General features: G+C 38.0%; 2 protein-coding genes across 8 annotated transcripts in view; one reads left to right on the top strand and one right to left on the bottom strand.

Annotated features, from left to right (window-relative positions):
• The window catches only part of TTC37 (tetratricopeptide repeat domain 37), a 98,820-nt gene extending 91,002 nt beyond the window's left edge, over positions 1-7,818 (bottom strand). For 2 of the 3 annotated variants that reach the window (XM_033179096.1, XM_033179099.1), the window contains exons 1-3: positions 7,703-7,803; positions 2,964-3,035; positions 663-816 (exon numbers count right to left, since the gene is read on the bottom strand). The gene's annotated coding sequence lies outside the window, so the exon portion shown is untranslated. Of the gene's footprint in view, positions 1-662; positions 817-2,963; positions 3,036-7,702 lie in introns of all 3 variants that reach the window. The other variant, XM_033179097.1, reaches the window with a different exon arrangement.
• Positions 7,819-7,840: 22 nt separating this feature from the next.
• Positions 7,841-23,079, top strand: part of ARSK (arylsulfatase family member K) — a 50,364-nt gene continuing 35,125 nt past the window's right edge. For 4 of the 5 annotated variants that reach the window (XR_004429730.1, XM_033179092.1, XM_033179093.1 and 1 more), the window contains exons 1-3: positions 7,841-8,171; positions 18,248-18,377; positions 20,148-20,307. Coding sequence is in view for 4 of the 5 variants with exons in the window: in XM_033179092.1 (XP_033034983.1) it covers positions 8,046-8,171; positions 18,248-18,377; positions 20,148-20,307 (416 nt within the window). In the remaining variant the exon portion in view is untranslated. Of the gene's footprint in view, positions 8,172-9,084; positions 9,397-18,247; positions 18,378-20,147; positions 20,308-23,079 lie in introns of all 5 variants that reach the window. The other variant, XM_033179095.1, reaches the window with a different exon arrangement.

Here is a 23,079-nt window from a genome sequence, read left to right as displayed (position 1 = left end):
ATTACTGTAGGATTATTACCCATACTTTCTCTAAAGAAAAACAATGTTTAAACGTGAATGGAAGCAATGGATAATGCAAAAGGGTTGTACACTAGTTTCAGTCATAAGAAGATATTTTATTTAGTAGATAATTTCTTCATTTAATCTTAAGATATATTAATTTTAAATAAATTAGCATATTTTAAGATTTCACAACTTATTCTGGCTTACCTGTAAACAAGTCTAATTCAATCATAATTCAATGTTGAAAAAAAGAAACATTTGTATTTTCTGTCAGCTCCTCTAATCTCATAGAAAGGTAAAACAAAGCTGGGGTAAATATTAAGTATTTATAGGTTTCAGATGCTCAAGGGAGTAAAATGTACCAAAAAGATGAATCACTGACATGGTAAACTGACAGTCCCTTATATCCAAAGAAGAAGCTAACACAGAAGTTGCGACCAAAGAAGCTTGAGAAGTTAGATATATATTTTTTAATCTTTTTGACTTAAAAAATGTTAGGATTCAAAATAATAGAAAAATTAAGATACCATAAAATCAATTTATCTACAGCTAGAACCAGATTCCCTAAATAAGCAGATAAGTAACTTTTTTGCCGAGTTACAATAATTATATAATTTAAAGCACCATATTTCATATGTTCTTGATTTAGAAACTACTACCTTATCTGAAATTATCTTGGTATATATTTATAGGTGAAACCTTCAGAACTTTTTTTGTAGTTTGCAAATCTTGATTGGAGTAGGTAACAAATTTCAATGCTGATTTCACAATTTTCTCAAACCAGGTTCCTTTGGTTAAAAAAAACCCTGCAGACTAAAAAGGAGAAAATAACATCAAGGATGATGACAACTGATCTAGATCAATAAAAAGAGACAAAAAGAGATACTCAAGTAAAAACATCAAAAGATGTCCAAGTTGAAAAGGAACAAAAACAGTCTCAAATTAAAAACAAACAGAAGACCACAACCATTACATAAGGAGGAAGTTCACCATCTCTTCTATCACCCAACATTCAAGAGGGCACGTATGCAAACAAGGTAGAACCAACCACTACTAAACTACATGCAGCCCCCAAGGTATTTGCTATGCATGATATACAAAATATATAAAGAATATAATCTAAATCAAGAGAAAGACTTAAGACATATAAGTCATTCAGTAATCAAATGCTAAACTAAGGGTAATGACTGGAAGTGCAATAGGAATTTAGAGGAGGAAAGGTGTGTGGTGTGATGTTATTAACAGCTACTATTAATAGAAGAAGACTTAAGAATGGAGGGAAGAAGGAAAATTGCTCTACTCAAGAGGCAAACGCATTAGCAAAGTGAGAGAAGTGGGAATGAGTTGTGGCAAGTATAGGAAACAGTAAGAAAGCCATGCTGAATAGATCAGAAGGGACTTATTAAAGAAGAGAAGAAAATTAGGTTGGATAGGTCAAACAGAGCCTCAGATTACAGATCCTGAAAGTCAAAAAGACATGTATGAACTAAAATACAGCAGCAAATAGGAAGCCATTAGGAATTTTTAAGTAGGTTGTTTTTAAAGACCACTATATAGAAACAAATACCATTTTTCTCTTGGTAATCAATTCTAATATTAAATATCCTTCAGTATCTGTGTGTCTCCATATGTAATTACAATTCTTCATGCTACAATGGAATCCTCTATTCTTCTCTTCTAATTCCTTCTTCATTTGATGCAACATTTAACATAATACGCTAGCACTGAGTTCCTCTCTCACTCAAGCATACACACATATATGTATGTACGTAAGTTTCAGAAGGTTAATTTCTAAAAAGACAAAAAAATCTGCCCCTTTTCAACCCTAAAAGCTACTTCCTTCTTTTTTTGGGGGGGTGGGGTGGAAGGGAAAGGTCCATTCACCAATTTTCTATACAAACCCTTATTGAGATCCAACCACCTACTAGGTACCACTTAAACCCATTTTCCTTCCAAGGGTAAAAACCTACTACCCAAAATGATTCCATGTAACCCCATACTCCTCTATTTTGGATATTTCCCTTGATTGTAAGGATTTCTAACATTTCAAAGAAACACCTAGCTCTCTTGCAAGAGAGGGAGATGTCTTTAATATTCTTCCACAACACAACTCCCTGTTAATTCTTCCCTCTTATACCTCTCCTCCCACTTTTCTTCTCAATCTCAACTGACTTTTTTTAAACAAGCGTATTCATTTTGTACGTTTTCACTCAATTTTTTCTATTACCAACCCAAAATTTTTTTTTTGCTCTGTTCCCCAGGCTGGAATGCAGTGGTGCGATCTGGCTCACCGCAAGCTCCGCCTCCCGGGTTTACGCCATTCTCCTGCCTCAGCCTCCAGAGTAGCTGGGACTACAGGCGCCGGCCACCGCGCCCGGCTAACTTTTTGTATTTTTAGTAGAGACGGGGTTTTACCGTGGTCTCGATCTCCTGACCTTGTGATCCGCCCGCCTCGACCTCACAAAGTGCTGGGATTACAGGCGTGAGCCACCGCGCCAGGCCAACCCAAAATATTTTTATCCAACATAAATCAAGCATAAAAAGTGGCAACAATGGCACTTAGAAAGAGTTAGAAAGTGACAGTCATGCCATAAAGGCAATGATATTCCTCAAAGACAACATATATAGGTAAGTGAACTGATACGTCCTACTGTCCCCAGTTGAGGCTATGAAACCTTAAATAATATTCCAGTATGCTCATATAAAGATTCCACAAAGCTAAAACAACAATAACAATAAATACTAATGATAATGATAATGGAAGCTAATTACAGAAAGGAAAAAAATGATACCTTTAAATCTAATAACAAAAGGTATTTTGTGATTACCCACAGTCTGACATTAAAAAAAAAACAAACAAAAAACTATGCCATTAAATCTTTCTTCTGAAAGGAATGAGTAAAAACAATCATTAAATAAAAATAGATTCCAATTTATTATTTAGCATTCTAGACACTTACCTTTTACGTATTATTACTACCTCTATATTCTTCCCGAATTGAATTTCAGATTGTTCCTTACCCATTTTCCGTCTAAATTAAATAAAACCAACTATGAGACAGTCATATAAAAAGGATGACACCCACAACCCAAAACCTTCTAAACTTTTTAAAGCATCAGATTCAATTTTCATAATTCATAATTTAAAACATGAGAAATAATTATGTACGATTTTTAGTATTTGTATTCTTTCCCAGAGAGGCACTAATCTTAATCTCCAAATTTCTAAATTGGTTTAAACTATATTCCTAGGGTCTCAGATGATAAAAGGAAACTTCTATAAGAGATCAGAAGGATTTTGAAATATCATTTCAGAAACCCAAAATACACTGATGTCAATCTAAAAAATGGAGCCAAAAAAGAATATCTACTATTTCTGTGCCATTTTTGCTTTGAATCAAGGACATCTACAGACAACTAAGGGTACTTATTTATACCCAATTTGCAACCCAATTATATTAGAATAGAACTTTGTTCTAAGGAACAGAAGGAGTATAATATAATACAATTATATTAGTTTGTAATCTAATGAAAACAGAAAAATTTTTAATGTTTTTTTTTTTTTTTTTTTTTTTTTTTTTTTTTTTTTTTTTTTTGAGGCGGAGTCTCGCTCTGTCGCCCGGACTGGAGTGCAGTGGCCGGATCTCAGCTCACTGCAAGCTCCGCCTCGCGGGTTTACGCCATTCTCCTGCCTCAGCCTCCCGAGTAGCTGGGACTACAGGCGCCCGCCACCTCGCCCGGCTAGTTTTTGTATTTTTTTTTTTTAGTAGAGACGGGGTTTCACCGTGTTAGCCAGGATGGTCTCGATCTCCTGACCTCGTGATCCGCCCGTCTCGGCCTCCCAAAGTGCTGGGATTACAGGCTTGAGCCACCGCGCCCGGCCAAATTTTTAATGTTAATAATGCATTTAAATAGTCATTAAAAATAGTAACACAACTAACTACACATCTACAAATTCTAAGAATATTTTGATAGCATCCCTGAAGTGGCTTCTGTCAAACAAAAAATAATCTAGAATGGTCCCTGGAGAGAATGGAGGTGGTTTTGAAAAGTTGAATAAAGTGAAAAAAACATGCTACTTCAGAACTAGGAAGTAAACAATGTTTAGGTGAGGCAGGTAGGGATGAACAAGGAATGAAAAGTTTCCCTAACCAAAACACTCATTAGTGATCCACCTAAATAGAAGTATAAGTTCAACAGTAAAAAGTCTTACTGGTAAGAAAAGAAAGTACAATAATCCAAACAATGTTTAGGAAAGTAAGATAATAGTTAAAAAAGAAAAAAAAGTACCAACTTGACTATTTCACTGGCTTCTTTAGCCCTGGTAACACTTGGCTGGCCTCCTCATCCAATCTAGTTTTAATTTATCACTCAGTCACTTCAACTCTGTTCTTACAAAATACCCTAGATCCTGTCAGCCCCGTTACTCTGTCATATCCACCCACCAAGGCTTACCCTAGTTGAGAGTGAGCTTAGGAGATCAAATGGATCTAGGATCAAAGCCATTAGGCCTCGGGTACCTGACTTCATTAGTCAAAGCCCATTTCCTCACTGGTAAAGTAAGAATTGCATCACTTAACCTGACATAAACATAGATGGAGTACCTGGACATAATCTATACTAATAATGTCCTATCTACTGTTATTCTCTCAATCAACTTCACTACTTGCCATTCCTAAAACAACTAGTGTGATAACTCAGTTACAAATTTTCTCTACACATGCAAAATCCCCAAACCTCTCTGCAACCTCCTTCTTCCTTGCTCTCTCAAGAAGTAAACTTCTTACCTATACAAATGGCCCCTGACTTACAAATGGCTGAACTTACAATTTTTTGACTTTAGGATGTGCTTATCAGGATATTAAATGCATTTTGACTTACAATATTTTCAAGTTAAAATGGGGTTTATCGTGGTGTAACCCCATCATAAGAAGCATCTATATTCCTCAAAAGACAGCTATCATCAAACATGAGTATCCTCTTCAAATTAGTTACTACACTACATGAATACTAGAGTACAGCCTACAACAGGGATCACTTCCTTCTCCAAACCACTTGTTAACTGAGCTACTCAACTGCAACTTAACAAATATTATTTTTATTATCTTTTATAGACATAACCTGTCTCCCAATTCAATAAATTCTTAGATGTAGGTCTTATATTTTCAGAGCTTCTTAGATACCCAACACTTACTGAATAATACATATTCAATAAAGAGCTAATGATCTTTCAGCTTCCAAAGCTTACCAGTGTTAACAAAAAACTGAGTGACTGAGGGAAGTGTCTCAATCAGTAGAGGTTTATCGAGACATACTTTGAGGACACGCCTGGGGAAAAACAAGCCACAGAAGCATCTGCGACCCACACTTTCCAAAGAGGGCTTTGGCAACTCGGTATTCTAGGGGAGAGCATGCAGGAGTGAAAAATGGCAGAAGGGAAGTAGGAAGTGAGGCAAATGGTTACATTCTCCTGAGTACCTTTTCTGATAGCATAGTTACTGATTAGCAAAAATGTTATATGTTCACAAAACAGTAATCAAAACAATGAGGGAACCTGAAATTATGAGAACTAGCTGAAGAAACTGGGGACTAGGAAAAAAATAAATGATGGAGAGGGAGTGGGGGGAAGGACTGTTGAAAGGGAGAGATTATCCATGTAAAAGTGAAGAAAAATGAACTAATGAATGGTTAAAAATAGAGGAAGATTAACTTCAACTTAAAATAGGAACTTTTAATGAGACCTATTTAAATGTGGAATGAGGTGTTCAGTGGAAGTGTTTCCCATCACTAGAGATGAAAAAGCATAGGCTGAACAATCCACTCAGCAGGAATGATTTAGGATAAACTGAATGTCAGATGGGAAGTAGGACTAGAAGCCTCTTAGATTCTTCCAGCACAATGTCTCTAAGGCTCTAAAATATCTGTCTTGCTCCAAATCACTGCAGCACCTGCTCCTATTGACACTGCCAAGGGGAGAAAGAAGAAAAAGATGTATTCTTGTAATTCTGTCATCAGAGTACATATCCTGTGGAAACAAGGCTGTAGAGAGTAAGTACAGTTTATGGAATCAGACACAAAGTTAAATATAACTTTTATGAATTCAAATGTCAGTCAATATTGTCACCATGGTAGAAAATACATCCTACATTCCAAATGAACTCAAAACAAATTTGTGTTTATGAGGGAGTCCACTTGTATTACCTTCCACGCTGTATTATTTCATGTATGCTAGGTTTTGCTTCCCTGAAGTCTAACCTCGTGTAAACCGAGACTATTGTTTAGGGTTTTTTTTTGTTTGTTTTTTTTTTTTTGAGACAGAGTTTTGCTCTTGTTGCCCAGGCTGCAGTGCATTGGTGCGATCTCGGCTCACTGCAACCTCCGCCTTCTGGGTTCAAGCGATTCTCCTGTCTCAGCCTCCCTAGTAGCTGGGATTACAGGCGCCCGCCACCACACCCAGTATTTTGTGTATTTTTCTTAAAGACAGGGTTTCACCATGTTGGCCAGGCTGATCGCAAAACTCCTGACCTTAGGTGATCCGCCCGTCTCGGCCTCCCAAAGTGCTGGGATTACAGGCTTGAGCCACCGCGCCCAACACTGTTTACGTTTTTGCGTCACCCGCAGATCTTTATCACGCTGCTTGAGTAACAATTCTGCTACACTAACAGATAAACTCAGTAGACTGTCAAGAAATTTTGTAACTAACTGCAGACAGAGCATTTAGTGAGTTACGGCATAAACTCTTCAATTTTCAGTCGTGCTCTGACTGGCTCCCTGTGTAAACTCAGGTCAGTCATTCAACCTCTCTAAGCCTGTTTTCCTATCTGCAATATGGTGAAAGTGAGGATCATGGAAAATATTCCATATAAAAGTATCTGGCATGCAGTAGATGCTCAGTAAATGCTTAGTGTAACGCTCAGCACCTAAGTGTCATGTGAGTATTAAATAAATCTGTTCCTTATTACAATTATCTTATGCCAAAAAAAACCTGCCAGATACTAGCATTCAGTTGAATTATGTTAAGTAAGTAGTACAACTCCTCTTTTTACTGTCAGAATATTAAAACTACTAGTGTGATGTGCAAATTATATACTCGAAACTAGATACTGAAATTAGAATTTGGCTTTGGGACAGAAATCTGCTTCTTCCAGAACTCTCCAAAGGAATTCAACAGTCAAAAGAGACCGGTTTTTATTCTGCGGCAAAACAATGATATTCTGAACCTACGCCAACTAACTGAATACGTCGCAGAGCCCATTTCCCCCTCCAGTTTCGCTTATCTCCTTTGCTCTCTGAAGGCAAGGAACAGCTATGCTTTCCCCCGCCTACAGCCTGAAACTTCTTACTAGGCCCCGCTCCTCGTCCCATGCGAGCACAGTAAATCCTGACTGCACAGAGTAAGAGAAGCTATAAGATGAGACAGGCTAGAGATTTCCCTGGGAAGGTATTCGAGGGGCTCTCAGGTATTCAGGGCGCACCTGAGGCGGTCCACCCAGAGGCCCCACAAGGAACCGCCCTATTGAACTTAAGTGACAGCCGCGCCGCCACCTCATCGCCGCCCAGTTCACGCTCTCCCCGAACACTCAGTCACGCTTGCGCGGCCCAAAACGAACAGCCCCGGCCCCGATTCTTTCTTTCGCTAAGTACCATTTCAATCGCCTTTACGATCCCTTGTGCAAAAGCGACGGAGATCCGAACCCACCTGGGACAGATGCTCCTCTTCCACAAATGCCTAGACTGCAATGAGAGCGCATGCGCCTTTCCTAGGAATCATTCACGTGACTGGAAGTGGCTGGGTTCTGATTTGCTCGGTATTTGATTTAAAAGCCTTAATGTGGGTAAAAGCGGGGATTTCTCTGTTGCGCATGTGCGCGCTCTCAGCCTGATGGGAGTTGTAGTTCTGCGCGTGAAGCCCGACGTTACCATCAAGAAACCAAACTGCAACCTTTGGGAGTTGTTCGCTGTCCCTACCGTACTCTGCTAGGGAGAGAACGCCAGAGGGAGGCGGCTGGCCCGGCGACAGGCTCTCAGAACCGCTACCAGCGATGCTACTGCTGTGGGTGTCGCTGATCGCAGTCTCGGCGCTAGCGGTACAGGCCCCCGGAGCGGGGGAGCAGAGACGGGGAGCAGCCAAAGCGCCCAACGTGGTGCTGGTCGTGAGCGACTCCTTTGTAAGTACCGCGAGGCAGGGGAGGGGCGCCCCGCTAGGGACCGGAGACCTCCCCGCCGCGGCCTGTGCTGCAAGCTTTGGGTAGCAGAACCTGAGACATTTTCAAACACCTTTCACCCCGATGCAAAGAAAAAAATACATTTTATGTGAGACCCCGTGTACTTATAATACACCACATACCTATGCAAGCATGTAAAACAATAGTGAAATACTGAAAACATCTTTGCAGATTTTTTTTTTAATACTGACCTCGATTCGCTAAATTATTTTACCACTACTCGGTTTGGTTTAATTGTGTGGTAAAATAACATTCTGCATCTCCATAAAAGCGTGTTAGCTTTCCAAAAGTCATTTCCCAGTTCACCTCAAGTTTGCAGGAATTCATGTTTGGGTGAGAAGTGAAGAAAGTTTATTTTTATTATCCAGGTTTGTGATAATCCTGTTAGTGCTGATTCAAATGGAATCGTTGGTATAACTTGATTCACTCCCCCGTATTCCAGAAAAATTTTGCGTATGTGTGTGTGTTGGTAATGTGGCCGAATCCCAAACTTAAACAGTTTCTGAAACTTTCCCAAGCCAAAGGTGCTACTGTCAACCTTACCCGAGGCTTTTAGGATGATACATGTTTTAAAAAGTGCTGCTTAGACAATTGTTTGGTTATTAATTGTAATATTAGTTTCTTATCACTCGGTGTTACTGTGGTCACACAGAGGTTGGTGTTAAGCATATCTGGCACTAAAGAGTGTTTGCAATCATATGTTGTATTCCCTTTCTCATAGATTAACCCGTGATGATTAAAATTGCGTAGTCTGGATGTGCCCTTGAGATTTTTTGAAAATATTCAAGTTATCTTTGTGATTTAAACTTAGAGAATGGGCGGTACTGGAAATTGACTAGATGGCATTTTATTACAGAGTGCTCTTGTAATCAAAGGCAAATGAAGGAAGCAGGATTGTGCAGAGGAGAAGCTGAATTTTGTTGCTATCTTATGAATGACAGTTCTCAAACTAATATGGTGCTTCAGAGCTGCTTTCCAGTTGGAGTGAGGGGAACAGACCTTTCTACCTGCATGTTGGATGGCCACTGATTGTGGGCTGCTCCTAGAATGGGGCATGACGTTGGGCAAACCAGCTGTCTTCAGCAGAGGCAATTGTTCATTCCTAAAAGGGAATCCGGATGTGGATCACAACATCCCAGAAACTTCCAACGATGACTGAGATATTTAGGTTTGTTACTTTTTTAGTATAGTATGAATGCATAGATTTTTCTATATTTGCTTACATTTTTGGCATTCACATACTTGTTAGTATTCAAACTGTCCTATCTTTGGCCAGTGGAAGCCGCTTCAGGTGGTTCTGAGTCCTTTTGACCCATCCCCATTAGTATTTGACAGCTTGCTTTAACAGAGTTCAGTGTCCACAATGCGTATTTCCTGCCCCATCTTGTGTTTAGAGATCACAATCTGAGTGTTAGGGTTTTCATTGCATCTAGACCTTTCCAGTGGACAAATCTAGAAAGTACATATATTTTAGAAAGAGAAAAATAAATTGTGAGATTATACTGATACTTTCCATTCAAATTTAAGATTATGAGTTTATTCTTTAATTTTTATACTTATATCTTTTTTGTCTTATGCCAAATACTTTGGTCCAAACATATAATATGTATATATCAATGTGTTTGAAAATAAGACAGTAATATTACTAGAAATAATGCTAGTCCTGAGTGGAGCTTACAGTTTCTTTGAAGTTTTTGTTTTAGGTATATTCAACTATATAGTAAAAAGATTGGTCTTTAAACTTAAAATAATTCCTCTCTCTGATTATACCAGTTTGGTATGCTGTTAGATTCTTGACACTGATTTATCATTTCTAAAACTCTACAGGCTAAGATAGAGCAGTTGAGCAAATAATAATTGTAGGAAGAAGGTAGCACATTGGTTTTACATTCAGGATAGCAACGCAAGAGCTTTGCAGACCAACTCCCAAGAAAACAAGCAAAACAAATGAAAACACTTTTTTAAACTATACATAAAAACTATTAAATATTTGAAACATTTAACGTGTCTGGAAATTGTCCTAAGGGCATACACCAAATGAAGAAACGTTTATTCAAGAAAATCTACTAAAACTTGGTAAGAATAGCAAGAAGAGTCTGTGGCAGTGAACTATGGCTTTGACAGAGGTTTCACTCACATGGGTGTGGCCAAGAAGATAGGACTCCTTCTCCCCACAGCTCCCAGTCACTGGTTATCATATCTCACTAGAAGGGACAGGCTGTGAGGATTTCTCATCTTCTAATCCAAGTTGGAGAGGTTAAATTCCTAATGAATGCAGCTGAGAAGTTGAGGGCTCCCTTACTTCAGTCAGCCCCCACTTACAGGACAGAGACTTTATGCCAGGTGTGGAAGGTTGAGAATACTAGGGCCCTCATTGCCCTGGCCCTAGCTCTATAGTAGGACAAAGGTTCCATAGCAGGAGAGACAATCTGAGAAGACCAAACAAGCTTCTGCAAAGCAAGCAGAATGGAGGAAATGATAAGGATTAGAGCAGAAATTAAGGAAACAGAGGATGGAAAAATAGTAGAGAAAATCAGTGAGACAAAAAATTGGTTCTTAGACAAAATCAGCAAAATTGACAAACCATAGCTACGCTGAACAAGAAAAAAGACAAAAGAGCTAGATTACTAAAATCATGAAAGAGAATGGATACATTACCTTAAGAAATAAAAGAATTACAAGGGAATACTTACATATAACAACTGTATATCATCAAATTAGATAACTTAAATGAAATGTACAAATTGCTAGGAAGGCAGAAACTACTGAAACTGACTCAAGAAGAAATAGGCAATCTGAATAGACCTATAAGAAGTAAAGAGAGTAAACTGGTAATTTTAAAACTACCAACAAAGAAAAGCACAGACCCAAACGATTTCACTGATAAATTCTACCAAATACTTAAAGAATAATTAATATTAATTCTTCATCTCCTCTTCCAAAAATTAGGAGAGAACACTTCCAAACTATAAGACCAGTTTGACCAGGCACAGTGGCTCGCACCTGTAATCCCAGCACTTTGGGAGATGGAGGTGCGTGGATCACCTGAGATCAGGAGTTCGAGACCAGCCTGGGCAACATGGTGAAACCCCGTCTCTACTAAAAAATACAAAAATTAGCCAGGTGTGGCAGGCACCTGTAATCCCAGTTACTCAGGAGGCTGAGGCAGGGAGAATTGCTTGAACCCAGGAGACAGAGGTGCAATGAGCCGAGATTTGCCATTGCACTCCAGCCTGGGCAACAGAGCAAGACTCCATCTCAAACAAACAAATAAACAAAAAAAAATAGTTTTTGCCTGATTCCAAAGCCAGGCATACATCATAAGGAAAGAAACCCACAGACCAGTATCCCTTAGGAATATAAGAGCAAAGATCCTCAACAAAATGGATTTGGCCCTCCATATTCACAGGTTCTGAATCCGCAGATTCCACCAACCTCAGATAAAAATATATGGTATTTACGGGATGTGGAACTCACAGAACTTGACTTTTCCTATCCATGGGTTCCTCAGGACTGACTGTGGGACTTGAGCTCGCAAAGATTTGGTATCCTAGGGAAGTATTGGAAACAATCCCCTGCAGATACCAAGGGACAAATGTACTAGGAAATCAAATTCATTAAAAAAGAAGGATTATTCATTACCAAGTGGGATTTATCTCCAAAATGTACAGTGAGTTTAATATCTGAAAATCAATTAATGTAATACATCATATTGACTGAATAAAGGACAAAACCCATGTGATCATCTCAATAGATGCAGAAAAAGCATTTGACAAGATTTAACAATCCTTATGCATTCAACTGGCTAGAAATAGAAGGGAACTAAAAGGTATCTACAAAAAAAAAAGCCAGAACTTTACACTGAATGGTTAAAAGAAAAAAAATCAGTTTTCTGACTAAGATCAGGAAGAAGACAAGGATGTGTGTTCTCACCACTGCTATACAGCATTGTACTGGGGGTTCTAGCCACAGAATTAGAAAAAAGATTAAATAAAAGGCATTCATATTGGAAAGGAAGAAGTAAAAGTATCTATACTTGCAGTAATGTTGTATATAGGATTCTACAGATCCACTACAAAGCTATTGAACTAATAAATTAGTAAGGCTGTATACAAGATCAGTGTACAAAAATAAATTATATTTTATACACTTAATTGATTAATACACTTACAGTCAAATTAAGAAAACAGTTCCATTTAAAGTGACATCAGAATGGATGAAATACTTAAAATAAATCTAATCAAAGAAATGTAGTTCTTATACTCTGAAAACTACAAAACATTGTTGAAAAAAATAAAATAACATTTAAATAAATGAACAGACATCCCCTTTTCATGGATCAGATTTAATACTGTTAATATAGCAGTACTCACCAAATTGATGTACAGATTCAATTCAATGTCTGTCAAAATCCCTAGAACTTTTTTTTTTTTTTGCAGAGATGGAAAAACCCATCCTAAAATTCATATGGAAATTCAAGGGACCCAAAATAGCCAAAAATAAATCTTGAAATAAAAAGAACAAAGTTGAAAGACTTACACCTCCCAATTTTAAAGCTTACATCATAACTACACCAATCAATGTAGTATGTAATTGGCTTAAGGATAGATGACATACAGATTAATGGAATAGAATCTAAAGTCCAGAAATAAACTTCATGTTTATAGGAAATTGATTTTTCAACAAGGGTGCCAAGACCATTTAATAGGGAAAGAATGATCTTTTAAACAAATTACAAATTGTAGTAAAACTACAAAACTCTTACAACATAGGTGTAAGTCTTCGTGATTGTGGATTAGACAATTAAAACATGGGCAAAAGATTTTTTTTTTTTTTTGACGGAGTCTCACTCTGTCACCCAGGCCAGAGTGCATTGGCATGATCTCAGCTCACTGCAACTTCCGTCTCCTGGGTTCAAGCCATTCTCCTGCCTCAGCCTCCCGAGTTGCTGGGACTATAGGCACATGCCACCACACCCAGATCTTTTTTTTTTTTTTTTTTTGTATTTGTAGTAGAAACGGGGTTTCACCATGTTAGCCAGGATGTTCTCAATCTCCTGACCTCAAGATACACCCGCCTAGGCCTCCCAAAGTGCTGGCATTACAGGCATGAGCCACCACATCCGGCCAAAAGATCTTAATAGACATTTCTTCATAGAAGATATGCAGATAACCAATAAGTACATGAAAAGATGCTCAACATCATTAATCATTAGAGAAATGTAAATCAAAACCACAGTTAGACACCAGTTACACCTACTGGGATGGTTATAATGGAAAAGACAATAACTAGAGTTGGCAACAATGTGGAGGAATTACAACCCATACACTGCTGGTAAGATCATGCAACCATTGGAAAACAGTTTGGCAGTTTCTCAAATGGTTAACCATAGAGTTGCCGTATAATCCAGCAATTTTACTCCTAGGTGTATATCCAAGGGAAATGAAAATATGAGTCTACACAAAAACTTGTACATGAGTGTTCATAGCATTATAAATGTTCAGTATACATAATGGCCAAAAAGTATAAACAACCTAAATGCCCATCAATTGATAAATGGATAAATAAAATTTGGTAATATTATTCAATGATAAAAAAAATGGTACGTGCTACAATGTAGATGAAACCTGAAAAGATTATGCTAAGTGAAAGAAGCTAGTCACAAAGGACCACATATTATATGATTCCATTCATATGAAATGTCCAGAGAAAGCAAATATGTAGAGCCAGAAAGTAGATTAGTGGTTTTCCAGGCTTCAGGCAAATAGAGAGTAATGGCTAAAGAGTGCAGAATATCTTTTGGGGATGATGAGAGCATTCTAAAAATTGACTATGGTAATGGTTGCACAGCTTTCTGAATATACTAAAAATCATTGAATTGTACACTTTAAATGGATGAGTTGTTTAGTGTGTGAATTATACCTTAATAATCCCATTTTTTAAAAAATAGAAAACATGCCAGGTACGGTGGCTCACACCTGTAATACCAGCACTTTGGGAAGCCAAGATGAGCAGATAACCTGAGGTCAGAAGTTTGAGACCAGCCTGGCAACATGGTGAAACCCCATCTCTACTAAGAATATAAAAATTAGCCAGGCATGGTGGTGCGCACCTGTAATCCCAGCTACTCAGGAGGCTGAGGCAGGAAAATCGCTTGAACCCAAGTGTCGGAGGTTGCAGTGAGCCGAGATTGTGCCACTGGACTCCAGCCTTGGCGACAGGGTGAATCTCTGACTCAAAAAAATAAATAAAATTTTAAAAATTAAATAAATAAATAATAGAAAACAAGCATCTCTGCCTGGGTCCTAAAGGACATAGGCATCTTCTGCATCCCCACTCCTACTCCTACCTCTACTCCCTGCCACTGCACCTGTATCAGTTTTGGTTTTGGTGAGGTTTCGGGAGTGGCGGGGGAGAGTAGGTACAGGAATGTTCACTACAGAGTCTAGTGAGAATCTCATACAGTCTGATGAACAGATCTGGGAAGAACACTATAAGCAGTCTTGCCATGCTAACATGACAAATGAAAGTTGCTGTTACATCCTTTCATTAGGATGATGCATTCAAATCTAAACTTCTCTGATTCTGCATGGCCCATAACGATAAGGAACCAAGTACAAGCCATGGTTCAGAAGGAGCAATCAAAATCACAAAATCGTATCTACCAAAAGGCTCACCCACCCCAAGGGGGAAAAAATGTGTGGAGCCATGAGAATTAATTAACAAGAGCAGAATGCAGCAACTAAAGGCAGTTGGTACCATTTCTGTCACTTTTGCAGAAAGCCAATTAATGGGTCATTTTTATTTTTTAAATGCCCAATTTTGGAGTGCTTAATTTGTTTGAACTATAGGAATGGCTTTGAGAAAATTGAAACGGGCTATTAGTAAATTATAGAAGTTATCCCAAAAGCAATTCTGCAAGATTTTCTCTCCCAACTAAATTTGACAGAATTGTGTTTTCACTTGGCTATCCATTGTAAACCACATTAACATAATGTGGAAAACTTACTTTCTCTGTTTTTCATCAACCAGCTGTGTTAAGATGCCTTTCAGTTCAGAATGAAATAGTCTATGGACCGTCTCCCATTGATACCATTATCAGCAGTACTAGTAGTAGCCTAGTTTTTAAATGATTCGTTAGTGTGTAAAAACTACGTGAAGTCAAAAACCAAAACTTCTAGAAAATTTTTAAATATTTTCTCTATTAACATTTTGGTCTTCGTTTAGAATATTATTGATATTTTTCACATTGAGAATATGTATATCATAATTTAAATATTTCCTAGGAACCAAATTTTGCTATTGATATGCTTAATCCAATTTATTAAGCTTTGCAAAAATATACTGTTGAATTTTGAGCATAAATTTGTCTTCCTTTTTAAATTGAACAAACCTCTAGATTAGAGATTCATTTCATTCACTAAATATTTGCATCCCACTCGCTGCCTTATATACATCTCAGACAGTAGTCTTAGCATAGATCACCTTTCACTGATGGAATTGTTGGGAACTTTCCCACATGAGGGCAGTCACCCCCTCCCTTTCTGGTTATCGCTGCCACTGTATTTCAAAGAGTCCTGCTTTCCAGACTGCTTTTGATACAGATGATGTCCCTGTACTAGTCATAGAAATGAATCAAGAAATCACTAACGTGGATTGTAATCTGACATATTAGTTATTGATATGCTGCAGTAGTCATTTGCAGTGGTCGTTACACCAATTTGAACCTAGCCTGCAGGACTTGGAGTCCAAATCCCAATGTTTGAATTATAAAGCACCTTTAAGACAGTTCTTCTACCTTGTGACCTCCTGCTCCATCCCCCAACCAGGTAAGCCTGGGTTGTCTGGATTCTAGGCAGTGGCCACAAATTGTTATCTCCCCATGTCCAAAAGATTGTAAGCATAAGACATATAGACATTTGGAATTTGTGAGGATAAATTTCTGAGAATTTGAATTTAAGGGCTTAAAGAAAGTCTCATGAGGGAGGGCTATGCACCTTTTTTTTTTTGTTTTGAGATGGAGTCTCGCTCTGTCACTCATGCTGGAGTGCAGTGGTGCCATCTCAGCTCACTGCAACCTCTGCTTCCCGCATTCAAGTGATTCTCTTGCCTCAGCCTCCTGCGTAGCTGGAATCACAGGCACCCGCCACCACGCCTAGCTAATTTTTGTATTTTTCTTAGAGACAAGGTTTCACCATGTTGGCCTGACTGGCCTTGAACTCCTGACCTCAAGTGATCTGCCTGCCTCGGCCTCCCAAAGCGCTGGGATTACAGGCATGAGCCACTGTGCCTGGCCGCTATGTACTTTTGTCTTTGGCTTTCTAGCTCATCATTGAGGAAATCCATAGTTATTTGCTTAGCATTCAGTGATTACTCTTGCTGGAAGTGGTAATTTATTTTGACATAAGACATGCATAATTTTCTCCATCTTAAAAAAAAGAACTGACTTTAATCCCACATTTTCTTCCAGCTAACACACCATTCTCTAACATCGATCCCGTTTTTCTGTTTCACTTTGCAAAATAACTTCTTAGAAGAGCTTTTCTTTTTTCCCCCTGCTGTCTCACTTTCCTGCCTCCCAATCCTTCCCCTTTCCAGTTTAGCTGTTCTTCTTTACCACCCATCGAAAGTGCTTTTGTCAAGGTCACCAGCTGTCTCCATACTGCCAATTCCAATGTGCGTTTTCTGGCCTCATTTCAGGTGCGTTCTCAACACAGCAGATGTTACCTCTTTCTTGGCACACTGTCTTCTCTCAGCTCTCATGGCACTCGGTCTCCTCACATCTTCCTCCCTTGGCCATTCTTTCTCAGTTTCCCATGCTGCTTTCCCCTCTTATTTGGGACTCCTTACAACTTGTTCTAGACCCTTTTCTTTCCCCTCCTTTCCCTCTCTCCCTAAAAGGTTTTATTTAGTCTCACAGTTTTCAAAACCATGAATATGTTAAATACTTCCAAGTTTTATTTCACCAAGATAGACTTCTCTCAACTCCAGATTCCTGTCTGTATCCAACAGCCTACTTTATGTCTCCATTTAGGAATCTCAGCTATCCCAAGGGTTTAGATATATTCTGTATTTTGGGTTGGCTCATGTTTTAAACTGGAATTTATTTATACTTATGTTGAAAACATATAATAGATAGAACTCCAGGACTGGAATATTCTTTTTTCTGTTCTTGCTCTTTACCAAGGTGAGTTCTTCAATTCCCAGTTCATCTCCAAAATGCGTATCTCCAGCCCAAACATCTCCTAATCTTCAGACTCATTTATCAAGCTGCCTAATTTTTTTTGTAGAAACAAGGTCTCCCTATGTTGCCCAGGCTGGTCTTGACCTCTGAGCTCAAGCTATCCTCCCACCTCAGCCTCCCAAAGTGCTGGGATTACAGGCATGAGCCACCACACCCCACCCCAGCTGCCTAATTGATATCACCACTTCCATCTCACAGATACCTCAAACTTTGTATGTCCCTTAAATTCTTTGAATAGTTGGATCCTGCTCATTCTTTAGGTCTCATACATCCCAGAGAAGACTTCCCTGTCCACACTGTCTAACGTAGGTCTCTCTTGTCCTTCTGTATCTCAGATTTTTTTTTCAAAGCCTACATCATAATTTGTAATTATTCATGGTTTATTTGCCAATACACTTTCTGCCTCTCCCACTAGACTGTAAGCTTCATGGGGCCTAGGACTCTGTTTTATTCACCATTGCATCCTCAGATTTTGCACAGTGCCTGGCACATAGTTAAGTATTCAATGAATACTTAGTTCATCATCCCCCAAAAGAACGTTCTAGGAAGTCCTTTATTTACTGTATTCAAATGAATCCAAGTGTAACACTGCATTGAATTCTAGATATTTATGTACCAGATACTGGGAACACTCTCTATACTTGTTTTGTTTTTATCTTTGGAGGATTCTTAAAATCATATTGAAGTCGTCTACTATTGTAAATTTTATGGTTAAAGAAAATAATTTTCTTCTTTGGTGATGCAGTCAATGCTAATTAAATTTCCTTATTTCCAGGATGGAAGGTTAACATTTCATCCAGGAAGTCAGGTAGTGAAACTTCCTTTTATCAACTTTATGAAGGCACGTGGGACTTCCTTCCTAAATGCCTACACAAACTCTCCAATTTGTTGCCCATCACGTGCAGGTATGAACATCCTTAATGTGAATGGGAGAAAGTGGCTACACACTGAAGCTATATTCACAGTTTAAAAGATTATACCTAAGAGTAGAATAGTTATATTTGGCTTCAATAAAATTGTTTTAATATAAAAGATGTGCATTTTAAGGTATATATTGGCTATTGGGCATGTTCAAATTGTATTTTTCAAGAGTAGGAATTTTTATCATTTAGAATGATGTCTAGTTCATGTGTTACCATTTTATTTCCTTGTGACTGGGGACTAAGAATCTCTTGACCATCCAAGAAAATGAGAGAATATGCATATTTCCTAGAAGAGTTCTGTTTCCAGGGAAATTTTTCAGTAATGGTATAGGTAATTGGGAGGACTTCTATGAACATTAGAGTATACCATAAAGTAGTTACAACTTATATTTAGATTTACCTGAATTTTTTCTTATTATTTCAGATTACATACTTTACCTCTTTCTTTCAGTTTCAATTCACTTTTATCCCAAGTCAAATTGTTCACTTTTATTACAATAATTTAACAAATAGACATAGTTTTATTGGCAGAATGTCAGTGACATTAAGCCATGAATAATTAACAAATAGGAAAAAACTGCCATTTTTATAAATTCTATCTATTGTCTGATAGTTGTTTTGCTTTTCCCCTGTCTTCTGGTTTATGATTGTTGCCTTGGAACCCATAAATGGCACTCAGTGATTTGGTTTGTCTGTAAATGAGATGATTTTCTCTGTGATTTGAGTTATAACTTCTCTTTCACCTATATTTTCAACACTAACAACTCTATTATTACCAGTGATTAAAAGAAAACTAAACTATATTGTAAATAATATTTCAATAATGAAGGACCAGGCATATTAAAAAACAGTTTTGTTAACTGTAAAGTAGAATGAGCAGTGGGCTAGGGTGAGACAATAACCTGGATGCGAATCCTCAAGCAGGTCACTCAGTCTTCTTATCTGCAAATTGCTGTGTATACTGTGTACCTCACCGGGTTGTTCTGAGCATCACATTAAATAATGAATGAGAAAGTGGCCAATGAACCCTAGATGTCTCAAAATGTCAGATGTTGTTTTTCCTGGAAGAAGTATATTTTGAAGAGTAAGCAAGGTTAAATAATTTGTCAAAGACTACTCAGTAACTGGTGTTATTGGAATTCAAATCCAGGTAATCCCCCATCCCAGCTCTCAGAAAACATCTTGCTAGATGAAAACAGAAAGCTTATTCTAACTTTCTATTTATGTACACAGAAATAGGAAAAGGAAAATAAGTATTGATTGAATAAACAATCATAGTTGTAGAAAATGAGAGATAAGGCATAGCACACTTACATTTTTTGTGGAAAGCCAGCAAAAGGACAGGGAATAAGGGAAGATCTTTAAGGATATTGGGGAAATGAGATCTGTACTTCAATTGTCTGATTTAGAAAATTAACCAATAAATACTTAGGGATTATTTTTGTGATTGAAAGAGGCCTCTAGTCACACACGCTTTATATTTAATTCCAGCTGTATTTACCTTAAGTAACTTAACCACTAAGCATTAGTCAACTCATCTGTAAAATGGAAATAGTAACTCCCCACAGAGTATCTCCCTGATAAAATGAGGTAACAATCAGAATGTTTGGTAAAGCACCTAATCTGGGTACATTTTATTGCAGAGCATGAGCTCTACACTAGTGGACTGCGCTCTCAGAGTAATTGTCCTAATAGTTAAATTGTTAAGCTTTACCTTAATCCCAATTCCTTTTTTTTTTTTTTTTCTCTCAGCAATGTGGAGTGGACTCTTCACTCACTTAACAGAATCTTGGAATAATTTTAAGGGTCTAGATCCAAATTATACAACATGGATGGATGTCATGGAGAGGCATGGCTACCGAACACAGAAATTCGGGAAACTGGACTATACTTCAGGACATCACTCCATTAGGTAAAAAATGAAACAAAAATAATCTTCATGGACTGCCCTCTACCATAGCGTGTACATGTGCTCTTTTTTTACTTTAACTTTTTTATTTTTCCACAAAGGTGAAAGTAAATATCTTAATCCCTTCATTGTGTTAATTAGGCTGAAATTTTAGCTTTCTTTCATCTTCCTAAAACATTAAAATGGCTAATATACTAGTCATTTTGTTTTTCTTAAACATTAAAGGTCTATAAATAGTGTTTGTAAGGTTGTTTAGCCCATGCTTTATTTTCACTGAATTTCTTTTAATGGCTACTGTATTATTAATTTTAAAATCTGTTTTTAAAACCATAGCCTTCTTGCTGCTTTCCTTGGTCAGTTCTCTCTAACTTGAGTCTCTTGTAACTTTGTTTATCTTTCATTTTACTAAGTCCTCAAAAACCAGGCAGCTAAGCATAGTGGTTAAGAGTAGAGGTCAAAAATCAGATTGCCTACTTTTGAATTATAGTTTCTGTTTACTACTAGCATTGCAGTAGTCTGATCTTGGACACATTGTCTAAATGTTGACACTGTACTTTAATTTCTTTGCTGTGAGGATTAAATGTATCAATAAGTTCAGCAAAGAGCTAACATAGGAGACCTGAGACTGCTCTGCTTAGAAAGGCTTGCTTGGAAGGTTGGCCCCTGTCTAGCATCTGGGAACTTGGATTTCTGGAGTATTCCCACTATTCCTTAACTGATAAGCGTGGCCTATTGTGTGCCTGGAGCATTTGTACATTGCGGTTTATGCCGAATATCAGCTTTCCTTCCAGGAGTCTGGAATTTTGGTATGTGCTAAGTAGAGGGCGCTTATATAATCAGCACCCCCTCCTAAAAAACTTGGGTACTGATTCTCTAATGAGCAGAAACAGCACTTCACATGTGTTGTCGCAATTTGATGGTGGAAGAATTATGTCCTCTGTGACTCCATCTGGACGCTTGTGCCTAGTTTCTTCTGGACTTCACCCTAAGCACCTTTTCCCTTTGCTGATTTTGCTGTGTATCCTTTTATGTGATAAACTATAGCCGTGAGTGCAGCTATATTCTGAGTCCTGCAATTCCTCCCACTGAACTTCGGTGTGATCTTGGGATCCCCCAACACTTGTGGCCCCCAACACAAATACATATTGGGGATTAGAGTGCCTCTTTCTTACCTAGGCAAGTGCTAATTGAGGGTTATTGGTAATGGTTGTTGTAATGATGACGATGATACAAATGATGATGATAAATAATAATAAGAAAAAATTAAGTTAACAAAAATAGTGATGAATGTAGTGAGTTGAATAATGTTCCCCCAAATTTTGTAACCACCTAGAAAGAACTTCAGAATGTGATCTTATTGGAAAATAGACCCTATTTGCAGATGTAATTAGTAAGGATCTCCAGATGAAATCATGACTGCTGTCCTTACTAGAAGAGGAACAAGGACATAGGCACACACAGAAGAAAACAATGTGAAGACGGAGGCAGAGATAGTAGTGATGCAGCTACAAGCCAAAGAATGAAAGATTGCCAGGAGTCACCATAAGTTAGGAAGAGGCAAGGAAAAATTCTGCCAGAGCCTTCAGAGGGAATGTGTCTCTGCTGACACCTTGATTTTAGACTTACTTCCAGGACTGTGGGAGAAAAGATTCCTGTTGTTTTAAGCCACACAGTTTGTAATAATTTATTCTGACAGTTCTAGGAGATGAATACAGTGAGTTTTGGGTAAACAGATACTAAAATAATCTGAACATTAAAATTGATTTCCTAGTTACTGTTTAATTTCTTTCCTTTTCTGTCCTCCAAAATCTAAAAGATGGCAGTACAGGAAACGCAGAAGCAGTCCTGACATTCCTATTCTTTGCTCTGTCTTCTAATGCGTGGCCAAATGTAGTCAGTTCTGCTTCTGAATTATTTCTCCAACTTCCTCACTTCTCACTCTCTCCACCAAGCTACTGTCATCTCTTGCCTAAACTATTAAAATGGGCTTCTACCTGGACTCTTCGCACTCTGTCTGACCCATTTTCTATAGGCAACTGGAATGATCTTTCTTAGATGTATGTCTGATTACATGACACACTTGCTTAAAATCTTTCAATGGTTTTTCTCTTCAGGTTAGTTAAAATCCTAAATCCACATCATGATTTATGAGACCCTACATGATCTAGCCCCTGCCTACCTCCAGTCTCATTTCATACCACTCTATCCATCCCTCAGTATGTACCTGGTCTTTTAAAACTTTCCTTAATATGCTTTTTACTACATCTGGACTATTGCATGAGCTAGTTTCTCTGTGCAAAATCCTGTTCCCCTACTCTGCCCTGCTAATATCAGAAAGAAAGGGAGGGAGAGGAAGTACATGTAGGAGGAGGAGCACAACTCTGTGTCCACCAGAGCAGTCAGATACCCAGCTTCCCTGCTTACCATCCTTGTAACCTTGGGCAAGTTACTTGATATTGAGTGTCAGTGTTCTATAAGAATTCTTGGGCAAGTTACCTGGCATTACGTGTCAGTGTTCTGTAAGTTATCTGTCAGAATTATGAGTCCTACCTCGTTGGATGACTGTGTTTTATATGAGTTAAAAGATACTATACAAGGAGTAAGCGGAATAATATAAAATATTTAACAGTGCCTGGCACAGAGTAAGCATTTAGTCAATGGAAAGATTATTATATGAAAATGGCTTAACCAGAATTGCAGTCTAACATTTATATAACCATCTGGTTTTTTTTTTTTTTTTTTTTTTTTTTTTGAGACAGAGTCTCACTCTGTCGC

Source organism: Trachypithecus francoisi, unplaced genomic scaffold (genome assembly GCF_009764315.1).
Source record: "Trachypithecus francoisi isolate TF-2019V2 unplaced genomic scaffold, Tfra_2.0 Lachesis_group2, whole genome shotgun sequence".
NCBI lineage: Eukaryota > Metazoa > Chordata > Mammalia > Primates > Cercopithecidae > Trachypithecus > Trachypithecus francoisi.
Note: the sequence above shows the minus strand (reverse complement) of the source record. Positions and strands in the feature narration are given on the sequence as shown.